This window comes from Streptopelia decaocto (genome assembly GCF_964273445.1).
Source record: "Streptopelia decaocto genome assembly, chromosome: 6".
Lineage (NCBI taxonomy): Eukaryota > Metazoa > Chordata > Aves > Columbiformes > Columbidae > Streptopelia > Streptopelia decaocto.
This window is the reverse complement of record NC_138660.1, coordinates 31,314,848-31,335,846: the sequence shown is the minus strand read 5'-3', so window position 1 is coordinate 31,335,846 and position 20,999 is coordinate 31,314,848. Positions and strand designations below refer to the sequence as shown.

The window sequence follows — 20,999 nt, the reverse complement described above, 5'->3', positions numbered from 1 at the left end:
TCCTTCAGGTCCGACGATGACAATGCAGATGACAGGAGTTCCAGGGTGACCAGACTTTGCACTTACTTTCAGCAGAAATACAAGCACCTCTGCCGCCTGGAGCGGGCAGAATCTCGTCAGAAGAAATGCCGGCACACGCTCCGGAAAGCCTTGCTGCAGGCGGCCAGCAGAGAGCCGGAGCGCGCTGGGCAGCTCATCCAAGAACTGCGAAGAGCTACGTGTGCTCGGACCAGGTTAGACCGGAGACTTGGGGTCTGGGCAGGGTGAGGCGGGCAGAGCATCCAGCCGCCAAAAGGCTGGGCTCTGGTAGGCGTGCACAAGGCAGAAAAACTGTGACATATAAATCCCTGTCAGTGGAGTAAAACGAACAGGGTTTTCCATGAAGACAAGCATTCCGCAGCTTGTTTTAAAACACGGATTGTTTGTTTGGCCGTATCTGGGCCTGATTTCTTAAATGTCACAAAATAAGTTAGCGGCCTCCTAAAATTTATCCTAACTAATTAACCTATATATTTGGGCTGCCTTCAAACATTTTGTACTTCACAAAGCCCAGTTCTTTACAAGGTGTGCAGTCTGGTCTGCGCTTCACTGCTTCGATTCAGATTTCAATTTTCAGACAGCTTTCTTTGAAAAGTCTGGACCTCCTCTTAGTTCTTTTCCCAGCAAATCAAACTTAAGCTCACGCTTTTTGTTAGATTTAACTCAATCTAACATGAAATGAAACTTGGCAACGAAATAAATATCTTCTAACAACTCTGAAGGTTACCTTCTGTGGGAATTCTTTCTAGCTAATGTCAACATCCCTCCAGCTCTCAGCATACTGAGAGTTGGTTGATTCATATTTGGGCAGAAACGGAGTAAGTCTGAACCCTGGCATTACATCTGGGGTGCCAGCAGCATCCTTTACCTGTTGTGGTTTTGTTTTACAGGATGTGTGTCTGTGGGGATTAGGGGGGGTTGACATGAGAGACAGGCCAGAGAGGGTACTGAGAGTATATTACGTTTATGGGATGATTTTATTCCTGGACAGTGGGCTGTGGTTCATAACAGTTCAAAGTTTTATTGTTGGGAGGGCAGAGTGATCACAGAATCACAGAATGTGATGCTAAAGAGCTGCTCAGAGGTGTAATGTAGAGGTACATTACTAGTATACGATGTTGTCTAAATGTCTCCAAACTTAAACTACAGCAAAATCTTCCCAGAACTGACAAGCTCTTGCAGTTTTGTGGGTTTTTTTTCCACATTGTTTTTACCTTTTATTACACAAAACCGATTATATTGTTTTGGGTTGACTGGCAAAGCCAGGTGTGCCTGCCATCACTGCTTTGCTTGATTTAAGTAACCACAGAGTCTTTTCGGTTACGAAACTTTTCACAGGAGTAATATTGCTAACTAAAACTTTGCTCAGTCAAAGTGCAGTCGATGACAGAAATGGCTGAAGGAAAGCAGTCAGGCTACAGACAGCTTTTTGTCAACCTACAAAACAACGTGTACAGAGGTGAAATTCAGCCCTGGAATCGCCAGCTTTGTCTGCATTAAGGTGACAAATGCCTGGAGAGCAGGCGAACACCAAGCGAGCTGTGTAACGCTTGCAGTACTCATCCACACTGCTGTCTGCCCTGGGCACCTGCTGGTGAATTGGGCTGTAGGACGTTGATGGAGAGGAGCTTTTACCCATGTTGAGCACGCTCAGGCTCTGCCACTCCAGAGCTCAGTCTAAGTTTGTCTGAGCACATGCTTGCATGTAAGCTCTGGGGATGCTCGGCATGTTTGGATTTATGAGCAGGCTTGGAAGTGCACTTGACTGGCCATGGAGGCATACCCAGTACATAGTAGTCTAAAACTTGACCTAATTTTAAGGGTCACTTGCGTTGACACTCACCTACTGCTGCCCTTGGCTCTGTTGCAAGGTGGTGTAACATGGTAGTAGCACACAGCACCTATCATTACAATGAAGGCCCTGTGAAATAAACAATAATCCTGTAACCGTGGCCACACCTTCACCTGCCATTGTCATCTATTCTGTATCCTGTGTAGAGTGCACCCATCTGGACCATGTCACGTGTGTGTGTGTTATGATTTTTCATCCTACTGTGCCACCTTCAGTGCAAGAGTTGTGCTAAGTAACCACCTGAGACTGAGGTTTTTTGTCCCTAAACTCTTTTATGCTTTTTTTTCAGCACAAGCCAAGCGAGGCAGAGAGATGCAGAACCAACAACCTGTAGTGGGACTTCGAAGGGAGAACAGTGCACTAACAAGGCCCTTCCATTCACCAGGCATTGTTTTCAGCGTATCCTCTTAACCCTGTCTGGGAATCGCACTTAGGCATGGAAGCTGTTCTGTTTCTGGGTTTTTTCTTTGCTTGTTTGATAGGTTTTTGCATAGACAAATACGTTTTCACAAAGAAATACCGATTTGTTAGCGTATCATCAAGTACTTAGGCAGTGAAGGTAAGTAGTTTGCCACTGGTATCTATTATAGTCACATCATTTTACCTTGTAAGCTGTATTTAGTGGATGCAGGAAGCATTACAAAAATCATCACCTTTCATGGATGACTTGGTACAAACCCTGTGGCTTTCAGCCTTATGACTTTCATATAGTTCTTGGAAGGTTCCAATAGACTAACTACCTGTGAAGGGTTTGTGGGAATAAGTTTCTACACATAGTATTAAAGCATGGTTTACACTGACTAGAAAGATAGAAATTTGATACTTTGCATTGTTTAAAGAAGCAGAATAGGAGGAGTCACAGCATCCAAATTCTAGATGAGGAAGAGTTCCCAGGATTTCAAGCAAAGCCTGAAAAGGATGTTAAGAGTCAATGAAAGGAGGGAGGACATTCGGTGTGAGGTTTGATTCTGAAGACTATAAACAGGCAGACTCCTGACCTGGAATACTTAAGAATTCTGCAGACTTTGTATTTTAGTTTTTAGCTGAAGAATTGTTGGTGCTTTTGTTGAAGTGACTCCTTTTTAAAAATTATTTTAAAGTTTAAGTGGTCATGCTTGTTGGTGTGTGTAGAGCAGAGGAGTCAAGATTAGTGATTTTTGCATTAGTACCCATTTTTTCCATCTGTACTTTTCTTCTCGATGGAAATGAGCAGGGTCTTGGTTCTGACCCATCTGTCCAAGTTTGCCATCTGGACTGTTCTGCACATTTTCCTTTTCCTTTGTCATTTCTTTTGTGTTTTAACATTTTCTGAACATACGTAGTGATGTTGAAGTCTGAGAGCTATTCAAGATGGAAGGAGTGCTTCTAATGTTGTTTGAAAAAACACAATGAAGTATCTGTTTGATTTGCTCTGAGTCTGGAAACATTTTGACTCCTGCAGGGGATTTTTCTGAAGGAAATCTCAGCAAGCTTACATTTGGATTTACTTGACCTTTCTGTCTGATTGCACATCTTTTTTTCAGAGGAGCAGGAAGGATCTTGAAACTTCTTTGTCTGTGCACTAAAGATAAATGCCAAGAATGTACCTTAAAAGATTGAATTAAGAAATACTCTTTCTTTAATGTTTCAGTATGGATTGTCATTAGTCTGTAAGGAAATAGTCCTGTTGACTACACTGTTCCAACTGCTACTATTGATCTATTGATTAGGACTCCAGGAAAAGGCTTCTTTTTGCTAGGAACTCATTAGTGAAATGGCTGGTTCCATAAAACTATCTCAATATATAATAAAATCATTAGAGATTCTGCATGAATGCAGCTTTTCACTTAAAAAGTTGGGTTTGAGCCTTACCTAGCTTTGAACTCGAATAACAAAGTTAAGGTACTCATTAAAAATAACATCTATGGACAGATAGAGTTGAAGGCTCTGATCTTCATCAGATTGATAAATCAAAGGGCGTTCCTCCATTGTTGCCTCGTGTGTTATTCCTGATGCAGAAACGCACAGATATCTTATTGAACCGTTCTCAGCAGCTCTTCTCAAGTTGCACAGCCAAGTTTGCGGATGGTCAACAGTGCTCTGTGCCAGTTTTTGACATTACACATCAGACACCTCTGTGCGAAGAACATGCCAAAAAAATGGTAAGTACGAAGCCAAAACTGTAATTATTTGTGTATTGGGATGATCAGGACTTTTAACCGCCATCTTTCTGTGAAGTCTTGCTTGACAAGTAGCAAGTTTATGAGCTTAAGAGCTCATTTCCTTTTATTTTTCTTAAGTGGGTAAAACTTGCCAAGCATCCCCAATTAGCAGAAAGTATGTCATGAAAATCTTTTACATACTTCTGAGGATATAATAAAGTGTACCTGAGAATTTCCTTCACTGGAAGAAATTTGATTCCCCTCTTGAATCAAGAAATGGAAAATCATTGTGAGACATCCCGGGGTCATTATATTTGGACTCACTCCTGGCCCTTGGATCTGAATATAGTATGAGTGTGGTATAGTAAGAACACTGCATCTCAAGCAGTCTCAGCACGTGGGGCCCAAATTATCTTCTAGAGGAAGTGTAGATAGCAGCTAGAAGCATACAAGTAGTGGTTTTGCTACTTTATTTACTTTTTGGTGACTGTTAGAATTTATCTTTAACCTTCATCAGGGATCTGTGGATCCCAGAGAAAAAGCAATGGACTACTACAAGTTGAGAGAATGCAGAAAATAAGATGGTATCCTCTGCTCTCCTTTTATACCTCCCATCCAGAACAAAGGTTCTAGGATGATTCACAAACCCTCCTTCAAGGCATTAGGAGTAAACCAGCCCTTTTTCTTTGTTCTGTTGCTGGGTTGTTGTGGGTTTTTTGTTATTGCTTTTCTCCAGCCTTTCCAATATTTATGAATTACAGAGTTCTGGATTAAAATGTGAGGGTCTGGGCTGCACAGATTTGTATGGGATGTTACCTGTCTCCCAGGCAATCTGCAGCGTGCCTCTCAGGGTTTATACCTGTAGCACATACAATCCTCTGCCATGCCCAGTATGTTGTCAACTGAAAACTGATAATGGTTTGATTTGTTTTTTAATCGGTCAGTGACTTCTGTTCAAAAGCAACGAGACCTTAGTTGTTTGCCCACATCCTACAGTGTTAGTTCAGTTTCTTAAGTGACGTCCCTCTTTAACAGCAGCAGGCACTTGAAGACGCGGCTTCAGCTGCTGCACATGATCCTCATTATCACCACCTCACAACGGTGTTCTGTCTTTAATACTTACAGGGATGCTGCCAAAGGTTACATTTTTGCGCTGAATTAGTTGGTGTTTGCTATGATGATTTGTCAAGTGACACTGCATGATCTCCTATTCAGCATCCTTGGTCTATGTGATTTTTTTTCCATTGGGATCAATGGGGAAGGAAACAGCTTAATTTTCATAACCTTGCCTGGGTGTGAGTTAGCAGTGTCTCTTGCATTACATGTGAGTGTCTGGAATGACCAGGGGAGAAAAATCAAGGAAAGTAGTACTTGTTCTTAATATGCTCCATTGCTATTGTTTTATTCCCAAAGGACAATTTCTTGAGAGGCGACAGCTCCCGTAAAGTTCAGCACCAGCAGCAGAGGAAACCCAGGAAAAAAACGAAGCCGCCTGCACTTACCAAAAAACACAAGAAGAAGAGAAGGCGAGGCCCACGCCGGCCCCAGAAACCCATTCCTCCTGCAGTGCCCCAAGGGAACCTCACCATGCCCACCAGTGTCTCACTGCCAGTAGAGATGCCCCACATACGGTCAGTGGTAGCCCTGCCCCAGTTTGCCCACTGCAAGACCTTGTCAGTGAGCGCTGTGTAAAGGTGTGATGTTGCCGTGCTGATTGGCAGCTGGAGTGGGACTAGAAATTGTGCCTGTTGAAAAAAAAACCTTAGAGTGGGTTGTTTGAGCAGTTCTTGAGGTTAATAGATAAAATGTCTTGCTCCTCAAGGCCCATCTTATATATTTAATGAATAGGTTAAGTGTAAGCTTCCTAAAGAAACTTTCTGAAGGCATTTTTTTCCTAGATGATAGAGAAAAAAATAAAAGGTGTGGGGAAACACCCGTTACACGTGGATATGCATTCATAGTTGTAATTTGAGGAATCGGCCTTGAATGTTGTGGACTAACGGTACTTTCTGCCCAGGAGCCCCTCCACACCAGAGCTGAGTGCCGATGAGCTGCCTGATGATATCGCCAACGAAATCACAGACATTCCACACGACTTGGAATTGAATCAGGAGGACTTCTCTGATGTCCTGCCGCGGCTGCCTGATGACTTGCAAGATTTTGATTTCTTTGAAGGTACCATTTTATTTTAGTTTATGCTAACACGAGCGTAGTCAGTGAGCTGAAGAAGTGAGTGTTTCTAAAATGCATTTTGAGGGGTTGCTTCTTTTCCTACAGAGGTAATAAATTCTAGACAAGGGAGTTTGCATTTGCTTTATTGTTTGTTTGTGAGCTCTGAAGTAAAGCAGACTTCAAGAAGGCTGGTGTGTGTAGTTCTCCACTTGCTCTTATAATTACTACTCTGAAAATCCTAATTGGTTTAGTATTTTAATAATTCATTTTACGTTTTTAGTGCCTGTCAGTGTTGCAGTTTTGTCAAGAGTATTCTCAGTAATGGCATCTTTCTGCCATCGAGTGGGGCTGGAATCACAGTCAATGTTGGCCTTTGATAAAAGAAGAGAGAATAAAATCTTGGAATATATAAGCTAGCTTTTGATCAGAACTGTGCCTGAATTTCTGAATTCTAAAGCTCAATACCTATCACAGATAACCTGTTCTAATTTCTATGTTATGTGATTTCTTTGGTCATTTTCTGATATGATATGACATTAGGCTGTATTAGAGTTAAAATTAACCTAAATTATACTGACTGCTTGAGCTTTAGGCTCAGGCTTTAATGAGGTAAGTAGAATGGAGTGTGTGGACTATTTGTGGTGTTGTAACATTGAAGAAAGTCTTATGTAAACGCTTTTATTTTAAGTCTAGTGAGTTTGAGAGGCACACTACTTTTATTGTAGTATGTGAAAGAGAAGGGTGGAGAGAAAGAATTCCTTTGAAGAGGAGAGTGTAATTTCTTTTTTCTTACCTAGTGAACACTGGGGAGGGGAATTTTCTTTGTAGCGCCAGCCATTCTGGAAGGTTGTGACACACTGCAGCTGTGTGCTGAATTGTGTGTACATCTGCATCTTCAGAGTGCCAGTGCTGGGCTCAGTGGAGAGGAGCACGCTAACTTCTGCTGTCCTTGTTTCTGCAGGTAAAAATGGAGATCTCCTTCCGACTACAGAAGAGGCTGAAGAACTGGAACGGGCCCTACAAGCTGTAACTTCTCTTGAGTGCCTGAGTACCATTGGAGTACTTACACAGACAGATGGTGTGCCAGTTCAGGAGCTGTCAGATAGAGGGATAGGGGTGTTCTCTGCAGGTGCTGGAGCTCCAGGAATGCAGTCCTTGAGTCGAGAGGTTAACACAGATCTGGGGGAGCTGTTGAATGGGCGTATAGTACATGATAATTTCTCCGGTCTGGAGCTGGATGAGAACTTGCTCCGTTCTGCTACCTTGTCCAACCCACCTACGCCCCTGGCAGGGCAGATCCAAGGGCAATTCTCAGCCCCAGCCAACGTCGGCCTTACTTCTACCACTCTGATAAGCCAGAGTGGCCTTGGGGAGAGAGCCTTCCCAGGACAGTTTCATGGACTTCATGACGGCAGCCATGCCTCCCAGAGGCCCCACCCTGCCCAGCTGCTGAGCAAGGCAGATGACCTGATCACCTCACGACAGCAATACAGCAGTGACCATTCACACTCCTCACCCCATGGAAGCCATTATGATAGTGAGCATGTGCCGTCTCCCTACAGTGACCATATCACATCCCCTCACACCGCATCCTTTTCTGGCGATAACTTGGCAGCTACCTTCTCAGCAGAGATGCCCATGATGGCACAGCACTTGCTCCCAACTCAGCTGGATGTGCCGCTTAGCGGGGTGGTCAACCCCAGAACTCACTGGGGGAATCTTCCTGTCAATCTTGGGGACCCCTCTCCGTTTAGCAACCTTCTCGGTGCAGATGGACACCTCCTGTCCACCTCCCTGTCCACACCACCTACCACCTCGCACTCAGAGACCACACAGCCTGCCTTCGCCACTGTGACCCCCAACAGCTCCAGCGTGCTGCCGGGGTTACCGCAGACCAGTTTTAGTGGCATGGGTCCTGCCTCCGCTGAACTCCTGGCCTCCACCTCCCCTAAGCAGCAGCTCCCTCAGTTCAGCGCGGCCTTCGGCCACCAGCTGAGCTCCCACAGTGGCATCCCCAAGGACCTGCAGCCCAGCCACAGCTCCATAGCTCCTCCCACGGGCTTCGCAGTGACCGGTGCCACCGCTACCAGTACCAATAACGCATCCGCGCCCTTCACCACCTCCAACTGAGTTTGTCTGCCTGGCTCTCTGCAGGTAGATGGGGGACCTGTGTTTTCTATCTTTCCTTTTTTCCTCCTTTTTTATTTTTTCTCTCCTCCCTTCCTTCCTTTATTTTTTAAGAAGGGGTTGAGAAGAAAACCCCCGCTTCAGTACTGACCAGGGTTAGCCCTCTGTGAACCTTGCTGTAGCGTTCACATGTGCTTGTTACGCACCGGTGCTCATTTGTTGCAGGCAGGTTCACCGTTCCCCAAAAATTCCTTAAGGATACAGCACAGTTATTGGATGTAATTGATCTTAGCAGTAAGACCTAGAAATGGAAAGATACCTCAGATTACTGATGCATGTTACTGTTTCCTAGGGTTCGGATCAGTGCTTGCCATCCCATTAGCATCTGGTAAAAAGTTTTCCAGTGGACAGAAGTCTCTTGATTATTTTTTTTTTAAATTTACTTTTTTCCCAAAGGTAGCATCTGGCATGGAAAACTTGGCTGCACGCATTGGTTTGAGAATGGTGCGTTGAAGTCCTAAATCAAGATCATGGTTCAAGAATGAGTTTGGCCGTTTCTTAAAATAATCTTTCGACCTCCTCTGTGTGCGTGTGTTTGGGGTGCAGGGAGCAGCGGTTCCTTTTCTTCTTGTGGTGAAGAAGTGGAAGCTGTTGCCTTCCAGAACTGGTCACTGTTCTTACTGCATGCTGATTTTTTATTTTATTTTATTATGACGATTTTTAATTCATTGAGCAGCAAGGGGATCAGTTGACTGGTTGCCCAGAATCTGAAGGCTGATATGAAGTTAGCCCAGCCAAAAAAAAAAAAAAAAAAAAGAAAGGAAACCAGAAGGATTGAAATAGATCATGGATTAGTGAAGATGCTTGTGCGGAAATTCCCTCCCTTGCTGAATTACTGTGGCCTTGTAGCGTTGATGATTTGCCTTTTCAAGTGTGGCTTTGCCCAGAAGTCCTTGCCTGACAGGCTGACAGATATTTCCCAGCTGAAACTGGAAAAAACTTGGTTGATATTCTGCCCATCCACACAAGTCTAGGTCAGAGCCTTTGGTAAGTTTCAAATGGATGCATTTCTCAAATTATGTCTAGCTACTGAGACTTTCTTGGATAGTTTTTTGCCCCCTGGGAGCCATATAGTTTTTTTCGACACCTTTTAGGTTTTGATGCTCGGTATGGGAAGCTGAATGTATGTAAGGAACTGGCAGGTACCTATCAGCAGCCATGGCTAAACAAAACAGCAATCATAAAGCAAATTAGAGAGGTAGGAATTCCTTCTGCCTGCAAGACAGTTTTGCTTTTACTGCCCACCTGCTAAAAATAGTATTCAGGCTCTTTGGTAGTAATTACAAGACTTAAAGGAGTCGACTAGCTTTTAGATTTAAAAAATAGATTTTATGTTTTTAATCCAAGATATAACAGCAGCAGAAATTCTGAGGTGTTTGCTCACATCTCTTTATCAGGAAGGGAAAAAAGTGTTTTCTCTTGAATTTGTAGGGCTCAAACTTGCTACCGTAATGTGACTTTGACTGTAAAAGTAGCTTCTGTTTAATCCAGCAAGTCTCTGCTCTTGGTTTGTTTCTGAGGTGCAGATGAGGGAGAACAAGAAATGCCACATTTCAGTCTCTTACTGTAGAGGACAGATTTAATTCTACCCTACAGTAAAACACCCTGCCTGCATGTATTCTAGTCTAATTGAAGAAATCAGGAGATACCAAGCACATGTAATAGGGAGGCCTAATATATTATTTGAGCAAGGGATCACTGAATGAAATTTAGTTGGTATAGTAATTCATGTTGTTAGCAGTCAGGCCCACACCAAAATCTCTGACCCAGACCTCTCCTCCTGTCTTGCTAAGGAACAGAATTTTAACAGGATAGGTCTTGTGTCTTCTTACTCTCGTAGCAATCATACTATCCCTCTTTTCTTGAAAGATTTGTTCTCCTTAAATATAAAGGTGTATGGATGATGCATATGTCCTTTTCTGAAATTGCAAGTGTATGTGGGTGGAGGAAACAAAAATTATTTTCATGCTTCTGTTGTTATGAAGTCCTTATTTCTTACTTGGTAAAATAGATCTTGATAATATAAGCTGAATATTTTTAAGTGGTGATTTATGTTTGTAACATTTAAATGTTTTAAAATCATGTAAAAAGTTGAATTGAAGCCTATGAAATCCTGCTTGTGATTGTCCTGCTGATTGAGGAATGCCCAGTGGTATCGTGACATGAGGCAAATCTGACAAGGCATTTATTTATTTTTGTATTATGTTCCCCACACTTTGTCGAGTAGACAACTGTTTGATTTGCAAATGATTTTTGTTGTGTCCGTATACCTTCTTCAATGTGTTTGGATAACTGGCTGAAAAAGAGTGGAGAACTAGTATACCAAATGGTTAATTCTTTAATCTGCTTGTGTATTCATGTCATTTTAGAGGATGTTATTTTCTATAAATTGGTTTCAGGTCTTCGGTCTTGAAATCATTCTTGTACCCATCAAAGTCGTTAATGAAGCTGCAGCTAGTGCAGAGTGTGTTTGCCCCACATCACATTTCTCTCTCTTAGCAAATGCTGGGGGGGAAGGGAGGAGAGGAACTGAGAGCCAAGTTCTGCTTGCTCGTCTTGGTGTAAATTACGGGAGAGCTCTTCAGTCTTAGGTCACTGAGTTTGCACTGGTCTAACGCAGAACAGAACCCAGCTCCCAATCTGAGGATTGACTTAGACAGGGAATTTCAAAAGCTGTGAAGGTCCATAATTCCCACTTGAAATCAATGGCTGTTATGTACCTGCATTCCTCTAAGGCAACCTAGGATATCAACTCTCTTCCTCTGCTTAGACTTCAATTTTTGTATAACCCTTGATGACTCTTCCCCAAAAAGTGACTACGTAACATTTTTCATTGAGCAAACTAAGTTTGCAATAAAGCTGCACTTTTAAAAATAAACTTCAGTTTGTATACATTTGAAATAGGAATCCCTCTGTCCTGGCTGACACAAGAGTTCTGAAACGGGCCGCCACTCTTGCCTTTCCTGGTTCACCCTCCGTTTTCTTCACTGCCACCGATTTCATGGTTATAGCCTAACCAAGCAGTTACGGGTCTTGATCTTAGCTTTACCAGGTGGATCATTCCAGGTGGGCTTCTACACCCACACAACATGTTCACTGAATCAGTATCTTACTTTTGGATGTGAGAGATCCGATCTGAGAGGTGCGTGCAGCCAGAGATGTTTCACACCTCTTCCTCTGGGAAATATTGCAGGTCTGGTTAAGATAGTGCTCGAGGCTGTTATTTATGTGGTTCCCAAGTAGAAACCATGCTCTCTCGCAAAGGTTTTTGAGCATCATCTCCTCACATAGCAATTAGCACTCTAAATCACCCTTTTACCAAAGAGCCAGTGTAGCAATTTCAGCGCATTGATTTGAGATGGTCAATACCTGCCCTGCCCTTTAGGTGTTAACAAATGGATTAAAGCTAGTTGAACCTAAAAGTTAATTTCTTTACATAAGATTTGAGTTTTAAAGACCTGAAAAAAAATTAGACTTAGAATGAAATAACAGTATCTTTTTTGGTAATAATAGCACCTCAATTAGTCTTTTTACAAAAGTACTTAACACAGGATGAACTTTGTCAGTGCACAGAGGCTCAGCAGGAGCATCCACATGCTGGCCTGGTGTGTAGGGCATTCTGCTTTGACATTTCTTTTTGCTTAGGAAGACTTTACACCAGCTTTGAGGGGAGCCATGTGCACTTAGATACCTCAAAGTTGATTTATTCTCCAGCCTCATGATTGCTGTGATACAGGAAGATGTATGTGCGATGCAAGAAGATGGGAAAAATACATCATGTTATCTCCTCCTGCCTTCCAGTTCCTCCAGGCTCTTGCTCAGTTCCCTTCTTGTTAGTACCATGTTTCTTTCTATGGCTGGGCATAAAGGCTTTAAAGTTAAAGGAGAGTCATCCATGATAGCGGAGAGAAGCCAAGGGAACTGGCTTTTTAATTTAATTGTTTATTTTGGATGGAGGTGGATATTAGCTGAGAAACTGGGGAGTTCTGTTGTGAGCTGTTGGGCACAGTGAGATGCCACCGGCTTGAGGGACATGGCCAAGGTGAAGCGCTTAGCGTCAAACCTGCAAACCAGTTCCCGAATAAGGTTTGAAGTTTCTTTTTGGTGTAACCACACCTAGCTACAGTCTGGGATTGAATCTGCTTGCCAGGAAACGCGAGTCTCACAAGGGAGGACAATAAACTGTAGGCAGGGGACTTCCTCAGGGAGAAGGTGGCCCTGGTGGTTCCATTCCTACTGAGCTCCTGCAGCTTTGTGGCTGCTGTGTTTCCCTGTAGGCATCAGCAGGACACCAGGGGTATTTCTCCCTGGCTTTGTGCCCCAGTGAGTGAATTCTCCAACAGCGTGAGCCTTTGGGCAGGGAGGACGGGCTTTTTTTTTAGAAGAGCCAGCTGCATGCACTTGGATCTTTCAGGAGGTGCTTTCAGCAGATGAACAATAGAAAACTGACCCGCAGCGATCTTCTGCAGTGAGGCATTGGTGTGGGCGTCTGAGCAGCTTCCCTGGTGCGATGTTTCCTCTTGCCTTTATATTTTTTACTATTGCATGTGAAGGAGTCTCCTGTGCAGGCCTCTTGCAGGCTCTGGTGGCCATGGAAATATTAACCGAAGGAGTAGTTCTGTTAATGTGCTGACCAGATCTTTAGGTCTTTCTGATCATCTGGTCACAAGGTCTTTCTGATCTCCTGGGTAACATTCAATGCTGGCGTGTGATGGGCTGCTTCTCAGACCTCTTTTATTTCCTTACTCTCTACATTCTTCATCATTCTTTCTTTTATTCTCCCATTCTCAGCTATTTCTCCAATGTAAGTAATGCCAACCAGTAGGTCTTCCATGGTCCTCAGCAAATCAGAGTGTAAAATTAAAAGGAGAGATTCCTGTGATGCATAACATACATTTTGGATTGCTAGAATGACAGGGCAATAGATGAAAGTATTTCTCAGATCGGCAAGTAAGGTGATGTTTTCACAGCACGCTAATATGTCATGAACTGGGTAGGTCCTGAGGGTACAACATCGATCATGGGAGTGCACACGCTTGCAGTGAATGTGTAGGTGTTTTTAGCAAGAGTTTACCTTCTCACAGGTTCCTCTTCTTTTGAGAAGGTGCATCAGTAGAAAGTCATGAAGAAAAATTGAAATTATTCTTTTTAATACCCACAAGCCCAAATAAAATTGAGGAGGGTGACTGGAAAAATCTACATTTGTGTTTACTATACTTCAACTTGGACTTCAGGAGAGAAGGTTACGAGAGACCTTAGCTCTGTCAGGGACAGTTTAGGTTTTGTCTTTAAAACTAGACAAAACCACTGTTGTTGGGAAAGAATAGTTTGGTGAAGGAGAAGTTATAAAAGCTGTGTCTCAGAACAATTTTCTCACTCATGTCTTCAGCCATTTAAGGAGAAAAAAAAGCAACAGTGACTGTTTGGTGAGCTTTCGCCTTTGCCGTCCTGCTGCTTCTCATGATTCTTTGCTTTCCTCTGTTTTATTCTGCTTTCACATCCTCCTCCTCTGGCTACTATGGAGCAAAGCAGCAGAAGTATGAAAAGAGAAAGTGGGCTTGGCCGTAGATGGACAGCAATGGCTGGAGAAGGCTTTCTTTTTCTGTCTCCTTAAAGTATGCATTGGCAGCTTTTCAGTCTACTCTGGCTTACAGAATTCAGTTTGGAAGCGAACAGGATGAAACTTGGGCTTTTTGGCCTTAAAACTCTGCTTACTCGATGGAGAAAAAAATGCATTCTTCCTACTCCTTCCCCTTGCTAGTCCCCCAAACACACACACAGCGAGGTGTCCAGAGTACCCGCGTGTCGGCTGCGTGTTGAGCTTGGTCCAGTATCGCTCGTGTTTTCCCTGCCCATGGGGGTGGGCTCCGGATAGGGAACGTGCCCAGGTATCCTCCAGAAAACTTGAACCGGGGTGCGGATCGCTCTGGTGGAGCTGACGGCTGATTTACCCTGAAATGACTCTTTAACCCGCGTCTTAAACACAGTGCAGGTGGTTCCGGTGCAAATAGATTCATTCTAAAGTGATGGACAGTTGGATTCTCACGCAAAATAGCGACATCCTACCAGAAGGGGTTGAACCAGTTTATCTGAACAGTGATGACCTTCACTGTACAGTTATGGGTATGTCTCAGGGATTCCTTGTGGAAATAAGGGCAGTTAACAAATAAAAAAAAAAATAAAAATTAAAAAAAAGTACATAGTTTTAAAAGTAAATAATAATTTAAGGTAGAGCGTCACCTAAATGAGAGCGCAAGGAGGAGAAATCTTTGTTCGGTTTTATAGTCCACGGTGTCTGGCTTAGGGACTCTTTCTCTTCTCGGGGCTCTCATCTCAAGTTCAACATACAGAATCTTTTTCATCGCGCTCAGCTTTAAACTTTTTATTTAAAGATACCCTTCCCCAATGAGCTTTCAGAATACTTATTGTAGATTTTAAGAGAAATGGTATATTAATTTATGCTATTAACATCACCTCATAAATTATAAGTTTTATACTAAAGCTGTATTGAGTGTAATGAATTATGTTGCATATGTGTTTTTAATAGCTATAAAATTATATACAAGCTTTTTTTGAAAAACAAACTAGTGAAGCACCTTTTTACACTGGATCTTTGCCGTGTCAAGGTGTACAGCTATTCTTTGCTACCTTGCAGATATCTATATCTATATATAGATATATATATAAATAAAATAAAATGGTATCCTGTATCAACAAAGCATAGAGCTCTTTTTAACCCTTATATTACTGTTCCTATAACTGTTTTTAAATTTTATTTTGAGTGTTACATTCTGCAATAATTTACCTGTGGTTTGTACCTATGATTAGAAATTTAGTTACAGGGTAAATAGATCAAATTAAAAAAATCCAACTACTGTAGCTGGAAGTTGTGAACCAAGTTTGTAAGACCTTTTCTCTCTCTTTTGTTTCTCTTCCAATGTATTTATTTCCAGTTAGCTCTGTGAGTTGGAATTTGAAAAGTCAGAAAATTAGGAATCTACAGTGTCTTATTCAGGAATTTTTCCCCTCCTTTCCTCACAAAGGAATTCCCACTGTGACTTATAAATAGATTTAGACTGCTTGTGTGCATGTATGTATTATATATACACACAAAAAATATGCATTGGGGGGATGTACGTGCGATACGGATGTGTATATTGTATGTAGGTCATAGTTGTGTAAAGAGAAAAGTAGTCAAGAGGTGATGGACTATATTGTAGAAATGTGATTATTTAGTAGGGGGTTGTTATGTCCTCACTGTTGTATAAATAACTGAAACTCTCTACTACATAATCTTCTGTTATAAGGCTAACTCTGATATCATGTCAATTTGCCTTTTTTTTTTTTTAAATGAGTTGCATTGAACCCTGTTTAAAATGCCATGAAAATACCAAGCTCCCAAAGACAGCCTTGAAATAAAACAGATGGGGGAGGAGGGATGGGAGAAATGAGGGAGATTTTTTTCAGGAGAAACTGAAATGGGAAGATCTGCATTCGGTGTGAAGGGGAGACAAAGGAATCGCTGTCTCTTTGCAAATTAATACCCCAGTCTTCTATTGTCTGACTTGGAAAATGTTGTCAGTGTACTTGTGGTTTTGAATTAGGTTGTAAGGGGCACTTGTTTGTGGGGTGATCTCTGTTCTGTAAAAGGATCTCGTCTTCGAAGTAGATTCTTTTCTTTCCTAAGAGTCTTGGCATGTATTAATTTTGCCCCAAAATTGCTATTGTGGGATTGCAGAACAAAATACAATTTCAGTCCAGGCAGTTTCACTTGTGCTGTGAAATTCTCCATTTAATTGTGGCCACATTTTTTTTTTTCATAATTGTAGAAGGAAGTTTTTTCTTTATGGGAGTTCTCACTTGAAACTGTGAGAAGTCAGAAACATTCGTACAGATTGGCTTGCTCTTCATACTGCTCTATTTAGGCTGGAGAAAGTAACCTAATTGTTATTTATTCATGCAGTATCACTTCTAGTGATGATGATCCTGGTGACTTTAAAAATCTGTTTAGAAAAACAGACCTTGCAGTATCGCACAGACATTTGAATTTTTGAAGGCTTTTTTTTTAAGCAAATAAAATTTTAATTCTTTTTTTTTTTTTTAAGTTTTATATCAGGCATCCCTCCCCTCTTCCGCTCCTCACAATTTGTTTCTGGCACACATGCGTACAAGTAAAAGGGCAGGGAGGTGGAAGTTGTCAGGGGCTTTTCCTTCTGCTTATTTGGTGGCAATGGGGGTCAGCAGCCTAAATCTTTATGCCTCTGTGGGGAAGAATAGACCCATTTTTGTGTATACCTGTATACAGAGAGATATATATCTGTATATGAGAGGTTGGTGGCACTTTGCTGAATGTGGACTTGCCCTCATGATGTACAATAAATACTTATGAATGCGGTCAATCTAGATCTATATATACATGCATACAGATGTATAGATGGGATACACGTTGTATCACACATGCACATTAGTTGTAACATGAGTAGGTGTGTGAGCTAAAGAGGGAGACTATCCATGTAACACGTGTGTAACAGGTAAGCACTTGTGCCAAACAAAGTTGCCCTAACTCTTCTGAGGGATTTGGATGACACCGGTGACCGGTGACTTGGTCACCATTGATTTGTGTTCCCTCAGCCCCCACAGTGGAGTTTTCTTGGTACGTTCCTGCATTTGTTTATTCCATATTAATACTCATTGAGGCCTCTTGCAATGCCAACCTCTTCTGCTTCTCTGCTCCATCACCTCCATCCCGCCTCCTCCTTGCCCCGCATCTCCCCAGCAATTGGCTTTAATGGCCCAATCCAGCTCTGCTTACACATTAGGGTAATTAGTTCTCTTGGTGGCTGGAGTGGCAGCTGAATTGGGCCCTGAGCATTTGCTTGGACTCCTGCAGAATTTCTCAGCTATTCAATTGTGCTTGAGTAGGACTGCGACTGATTTGCAGATGAACACAAACTTAGAACCCCATGCAAAGCTTCCTGGCATGTTAAAAGGTTAACCCAGCGTCGCCTGCTTGACGTAAATGTTCAAACCGAGACAAACGCACCCACTGAAAACGATCTTCAGTTTTCAGCCCTAGGGAGAAAGAGGGAGTTTGGTTGGTGTTTGGTGTAACACAGGCAGTGAGCAGAAGGCAGCCCTGTGCTCTGTTCTGTCGTCAAACATGCCTATAGAAACAGGGCTTCTACCATTAAACGGACTTCAAAACGAGCTGCAGAGTTGACCATTAACATGCTAGCACTTTGCATGTAATTGTGCAATGAATTATCTTGCTTACGCAACTAAATTGTCGGTTTAAGTGTTTTATTCTCTGTTTTCTGGCTAAATGGAGCTTCTGTATCCTTTTAGCAGAAAGCAGCTGTCAGAGCCCTGCTCAGTCACATTTAAGCACTGTTGAAACTCCTGGCTAACTTAGAGTTCCGTTTCGACGGAGAATGAATGCAGCATCCCACGTGTTCGGTATGGATACAGCACCATTTTTCTTGGCCACAATTCAGCCCTGGAATTTGGTCTTCCTTGCATTTCTGTTAGAAAAAAGGTAACTGGTATATCGTTCCATCTGAGCTTTCATGCGATCACACATGACGATTTCTATACTACATATGTTTGGGTGTGTGTATGAGTATGTCTGTGTACTGTGTGTGTATAATACGGGTTTATACACACACAAATATTACTCTATTTCAGTTTATGTATGTGGAGAACATACCTGTTGGTTCTCTCCTGATATATACTCACGCATACGTATATTAAATATGTATATAGATTGTAGATGTCCTGCATATACATCTGTATATGTTACGAACTTCGGTTGGCAATTATTTTCCCACTTTTGGCAAATTGCTGTCCCATATGACATATTTTCACTGAAGCTGCATTATATAGAAGAAACAGAGAAATGTGTTATCAAAGTTTTATTTTAAAAAGGAGACTCTTAATTATCTAAAGCCATTTGTAATTGTCTTTTGAATTTTTACTCAAAGGTTGTTATTTTTAAAAAGGGGGGGGGGAAGAAAACAAAAAATGAAAAGCAAGAAGTGAAGCCCTTAACTCCCACCATCACATAGATGGATATAAGAAAATAATGGAAATACAAGTTTCTCAGTATTTATTTCTTCCAGGGGTTTCTGAGGCATACTGCAATAACATTCTGCCCCGTCCCCCCCTTTTGTCCAATTATAATTAATGATTCATGGTTTCTTTTACACAGCTTTTTCCCCTCATTACTTTCGTAAATCATTGTTCACCTCCTACACTCGATAGTACTGATATCACTAAGGAGATTTCATGTCCTTCTGTCCTTTTCAGGAGAAACACCAGTGCAGCACTGTTGTGTTACATTTTAACATACTTTGTGGAGGATGGATGTTTGTTTTGAAGATGTCTGTAACAAATCTTTTACTTAATGTGAGAAGCCTTCATTGGAATCTCTCGTTTCTTTCCAACAAGTTTCCTCAACTGTTTTTTCACCAACTTATTAAGTAGTTCCCTTCTTATTTGATGCCTGAGGTTGCGCAGGGTTTGGGTTTATTGTTGTGGGTTTGGTTTTTGCTGTATTTTCTTTTTCCTCCAATTCCCCAAACTGTTTATCTGCAAGTGGAGCAAAACAGATGCCAGAATCTCAACCAATATCCTTTTGATAGTTAAGGGTAAATATCCTCGATTAAATAACAGAGAAGGTGGCACGTGGACCATCTGCAGTGCTCAGAGGGAATGCTCACTCTTTTAAGGCTGTCTCAGAGAAGTTTGTGTTTGGTGTCATTTTAAAGGTAGCTTGATCACGCTTTGATATCAGAAACAGCCTTGTAACAAAGAGCCTCGTACAGTTGTTTGGCCACTAGAGTTTAAAACCTAAACAAGTTGCAGTGGGAAAGCAAAGGTGAGGCAGCGTCTTCTGAACCAGTGACTTGTAGCTTGCAAACGTACCTAATTTTGAAGTAACTGCATGGTAGCAAGGATTAGCGGTCTCTTACACCCCTTCCTTCTTCCCTTCCATCCCCGACACATGTGTTCAGCATACCGTACATTGGGAAAAATAGACAACGTGCTCCAGCAAAGCTAAAAACACTTAATGACTGCTTAAAGGGAACATGCAAACTCGTATCGCCGCGTCCCGTCTCATGGTATTAGCTGGAAGACCGGCTAATACGCACAAAGAGCCCGGTCCGGGTTGCTCCTGCAGATGTGTGGCTTTCGGAGGGGTGCGTGGGGACACCTGAGAAGAAGGGTCCCCTCCAGCGGGGTCCCCGGCAGCGATAGCGGCTCGTACCTCTTACTGCTTCTCGTGCTGGAGGCTCACGGACCATTCCAGGGGCGGTTAGGAAAGCTCGCGTTTGTACTTTCCCTTTAAACAGGAAAGGTTGGCTCACATGTTCCTCAGACTTCTCAATGAATGTACTGTATTACCATTTAAAAAAAAAAAAAAAAAAAGAAAAAAAATCAATGAAATGATAATAGATTGGTCTCCTTTTGTTATCTGGTCCTTGTTTAATTTGTTTAAGGGTTTTTGTATACAAAAGTTTACATTTTTATGTATATTTTTCTTGTGTAAAAACTGATGTAATATGTGTATAAAACACTGTATGTATTATCTGTATATAGTGTGACAAAATGATTTTCTTTCTTTCTTTTGGATGTATTAATAAATCTTGCTGTGAAGTAGCTGTGTTTACTATGATAAAACCCTCCTCTTCAAGCCATTTTGCTGAGTCCAAGATGTATGAATATTGCCCAGGATGAAATCTAATCCATAAAGGTTTTGGTTTTTATTTTAACCCTAAGTACAGTAATTAAACTGTCCTTTGTTTAGATAGCTGTAGACTCTGATTCTGCTCTTGCTTATTCTTTATTGCTTTCTAATAACATTAGCTAATTAGTTTGCAAGCAAACTGGGGTCTTCAATCTCGGTCCTGATTCTAATTATAATGCTTTCTAGCTCTGGATCACTAGCCTGGAGACCAGATCCTCCTCACCTTGTTTTCTGAGTTGCAGAACTATACTTGAGATATAATTTAAGGGGTATAGAATAGAATTTTGTCTTATATATTGTTAAGTTTTCTGAAATTTAAAACACGTATACCTGCTTCACCACTGCTGCGGCTGGCGTGAGCGAGGCTGCCTGGGCTGGCTCCCACCTTCCCGTGCCAGGTTTGGTTTCCAAGAGCAGCGTTTCCAAAGTATCTTAAAGGATGGATGTCCTCTCCTCGGCCAGAACGACGCCTTGGACACTGCTGTAAGTACATGGCTGCCGCATCTTCCTCTCACCATTTGTTTTGTGAAGTCTTCTCCTTCACTTTCTCACACGAGGTTACGCGCTGCAACTGGTGTTTGCTTTGCTGGTCTCCATCTCCGATGTGTTTGAAGTTGTGACTTGCAAGGGAAAAGCAGTTGTGTCCTAGGTGAGACGGTCGCCCGGGTTCTGTTCTTCATAAGCAGTCTCACTTAATGCTGCCCTGATCCTCGGAGTAACTATCAGCAGAGATTGATGAGAAGGGGATTCAGTGATTTAACTTTTCTTTCTAATGAGCAGTGGCCCAGGCACTCTAGACAGTGTAATTAGAGCTGCGTTTCATGGTGCTCGATTGTAATTCAGGCTGAGGGATAAGCGGTGA

General features: G+C 42.1%; 1 protein-coding gene across 3 annotated transcripts in view; it reads left to right on the top strand.

Annotated features, from left to right (window-relative positions):
• The window catches only part of INO80D (INO80 complex subunit D), a 43,370-nt gene extending 23,321 nt beyond the window's left edge, over nt 1-20,049 (top strand). For all 3 annotated transcript variants that reach the window (XM_082055162.1, XM_082055164.1, XM_082055163.1), the window contains 6 exons: nt 9-233; nt 2,181-2,290; nt 3,899-4,032; nt 5,446-5,663; nt 6,050-6,207; nt 7,166-20,049. In XM_082055162.1, coding sequence (XP_081911288.1) covers nt 9-233; nt 2,181-2,290; nt 3,899-4,032; nt 5,446-5,663; nt 6,050-6,207; nt 7,166-8,334 — 2,014 coding nt within the window. In that variant the 3' untranslated portion in view covers nt 8,335-20,049. The remainder of the gene's footprint in view (nt 1-8; nt 234-2,180; nt 2,291-3,898; nt 4,033-5,445; nt 5,664-6,049; nt 6,208-7,165) is intronic.
• Nucleotides 20,050-20,999: the final 950 nt, after the last annotated feature.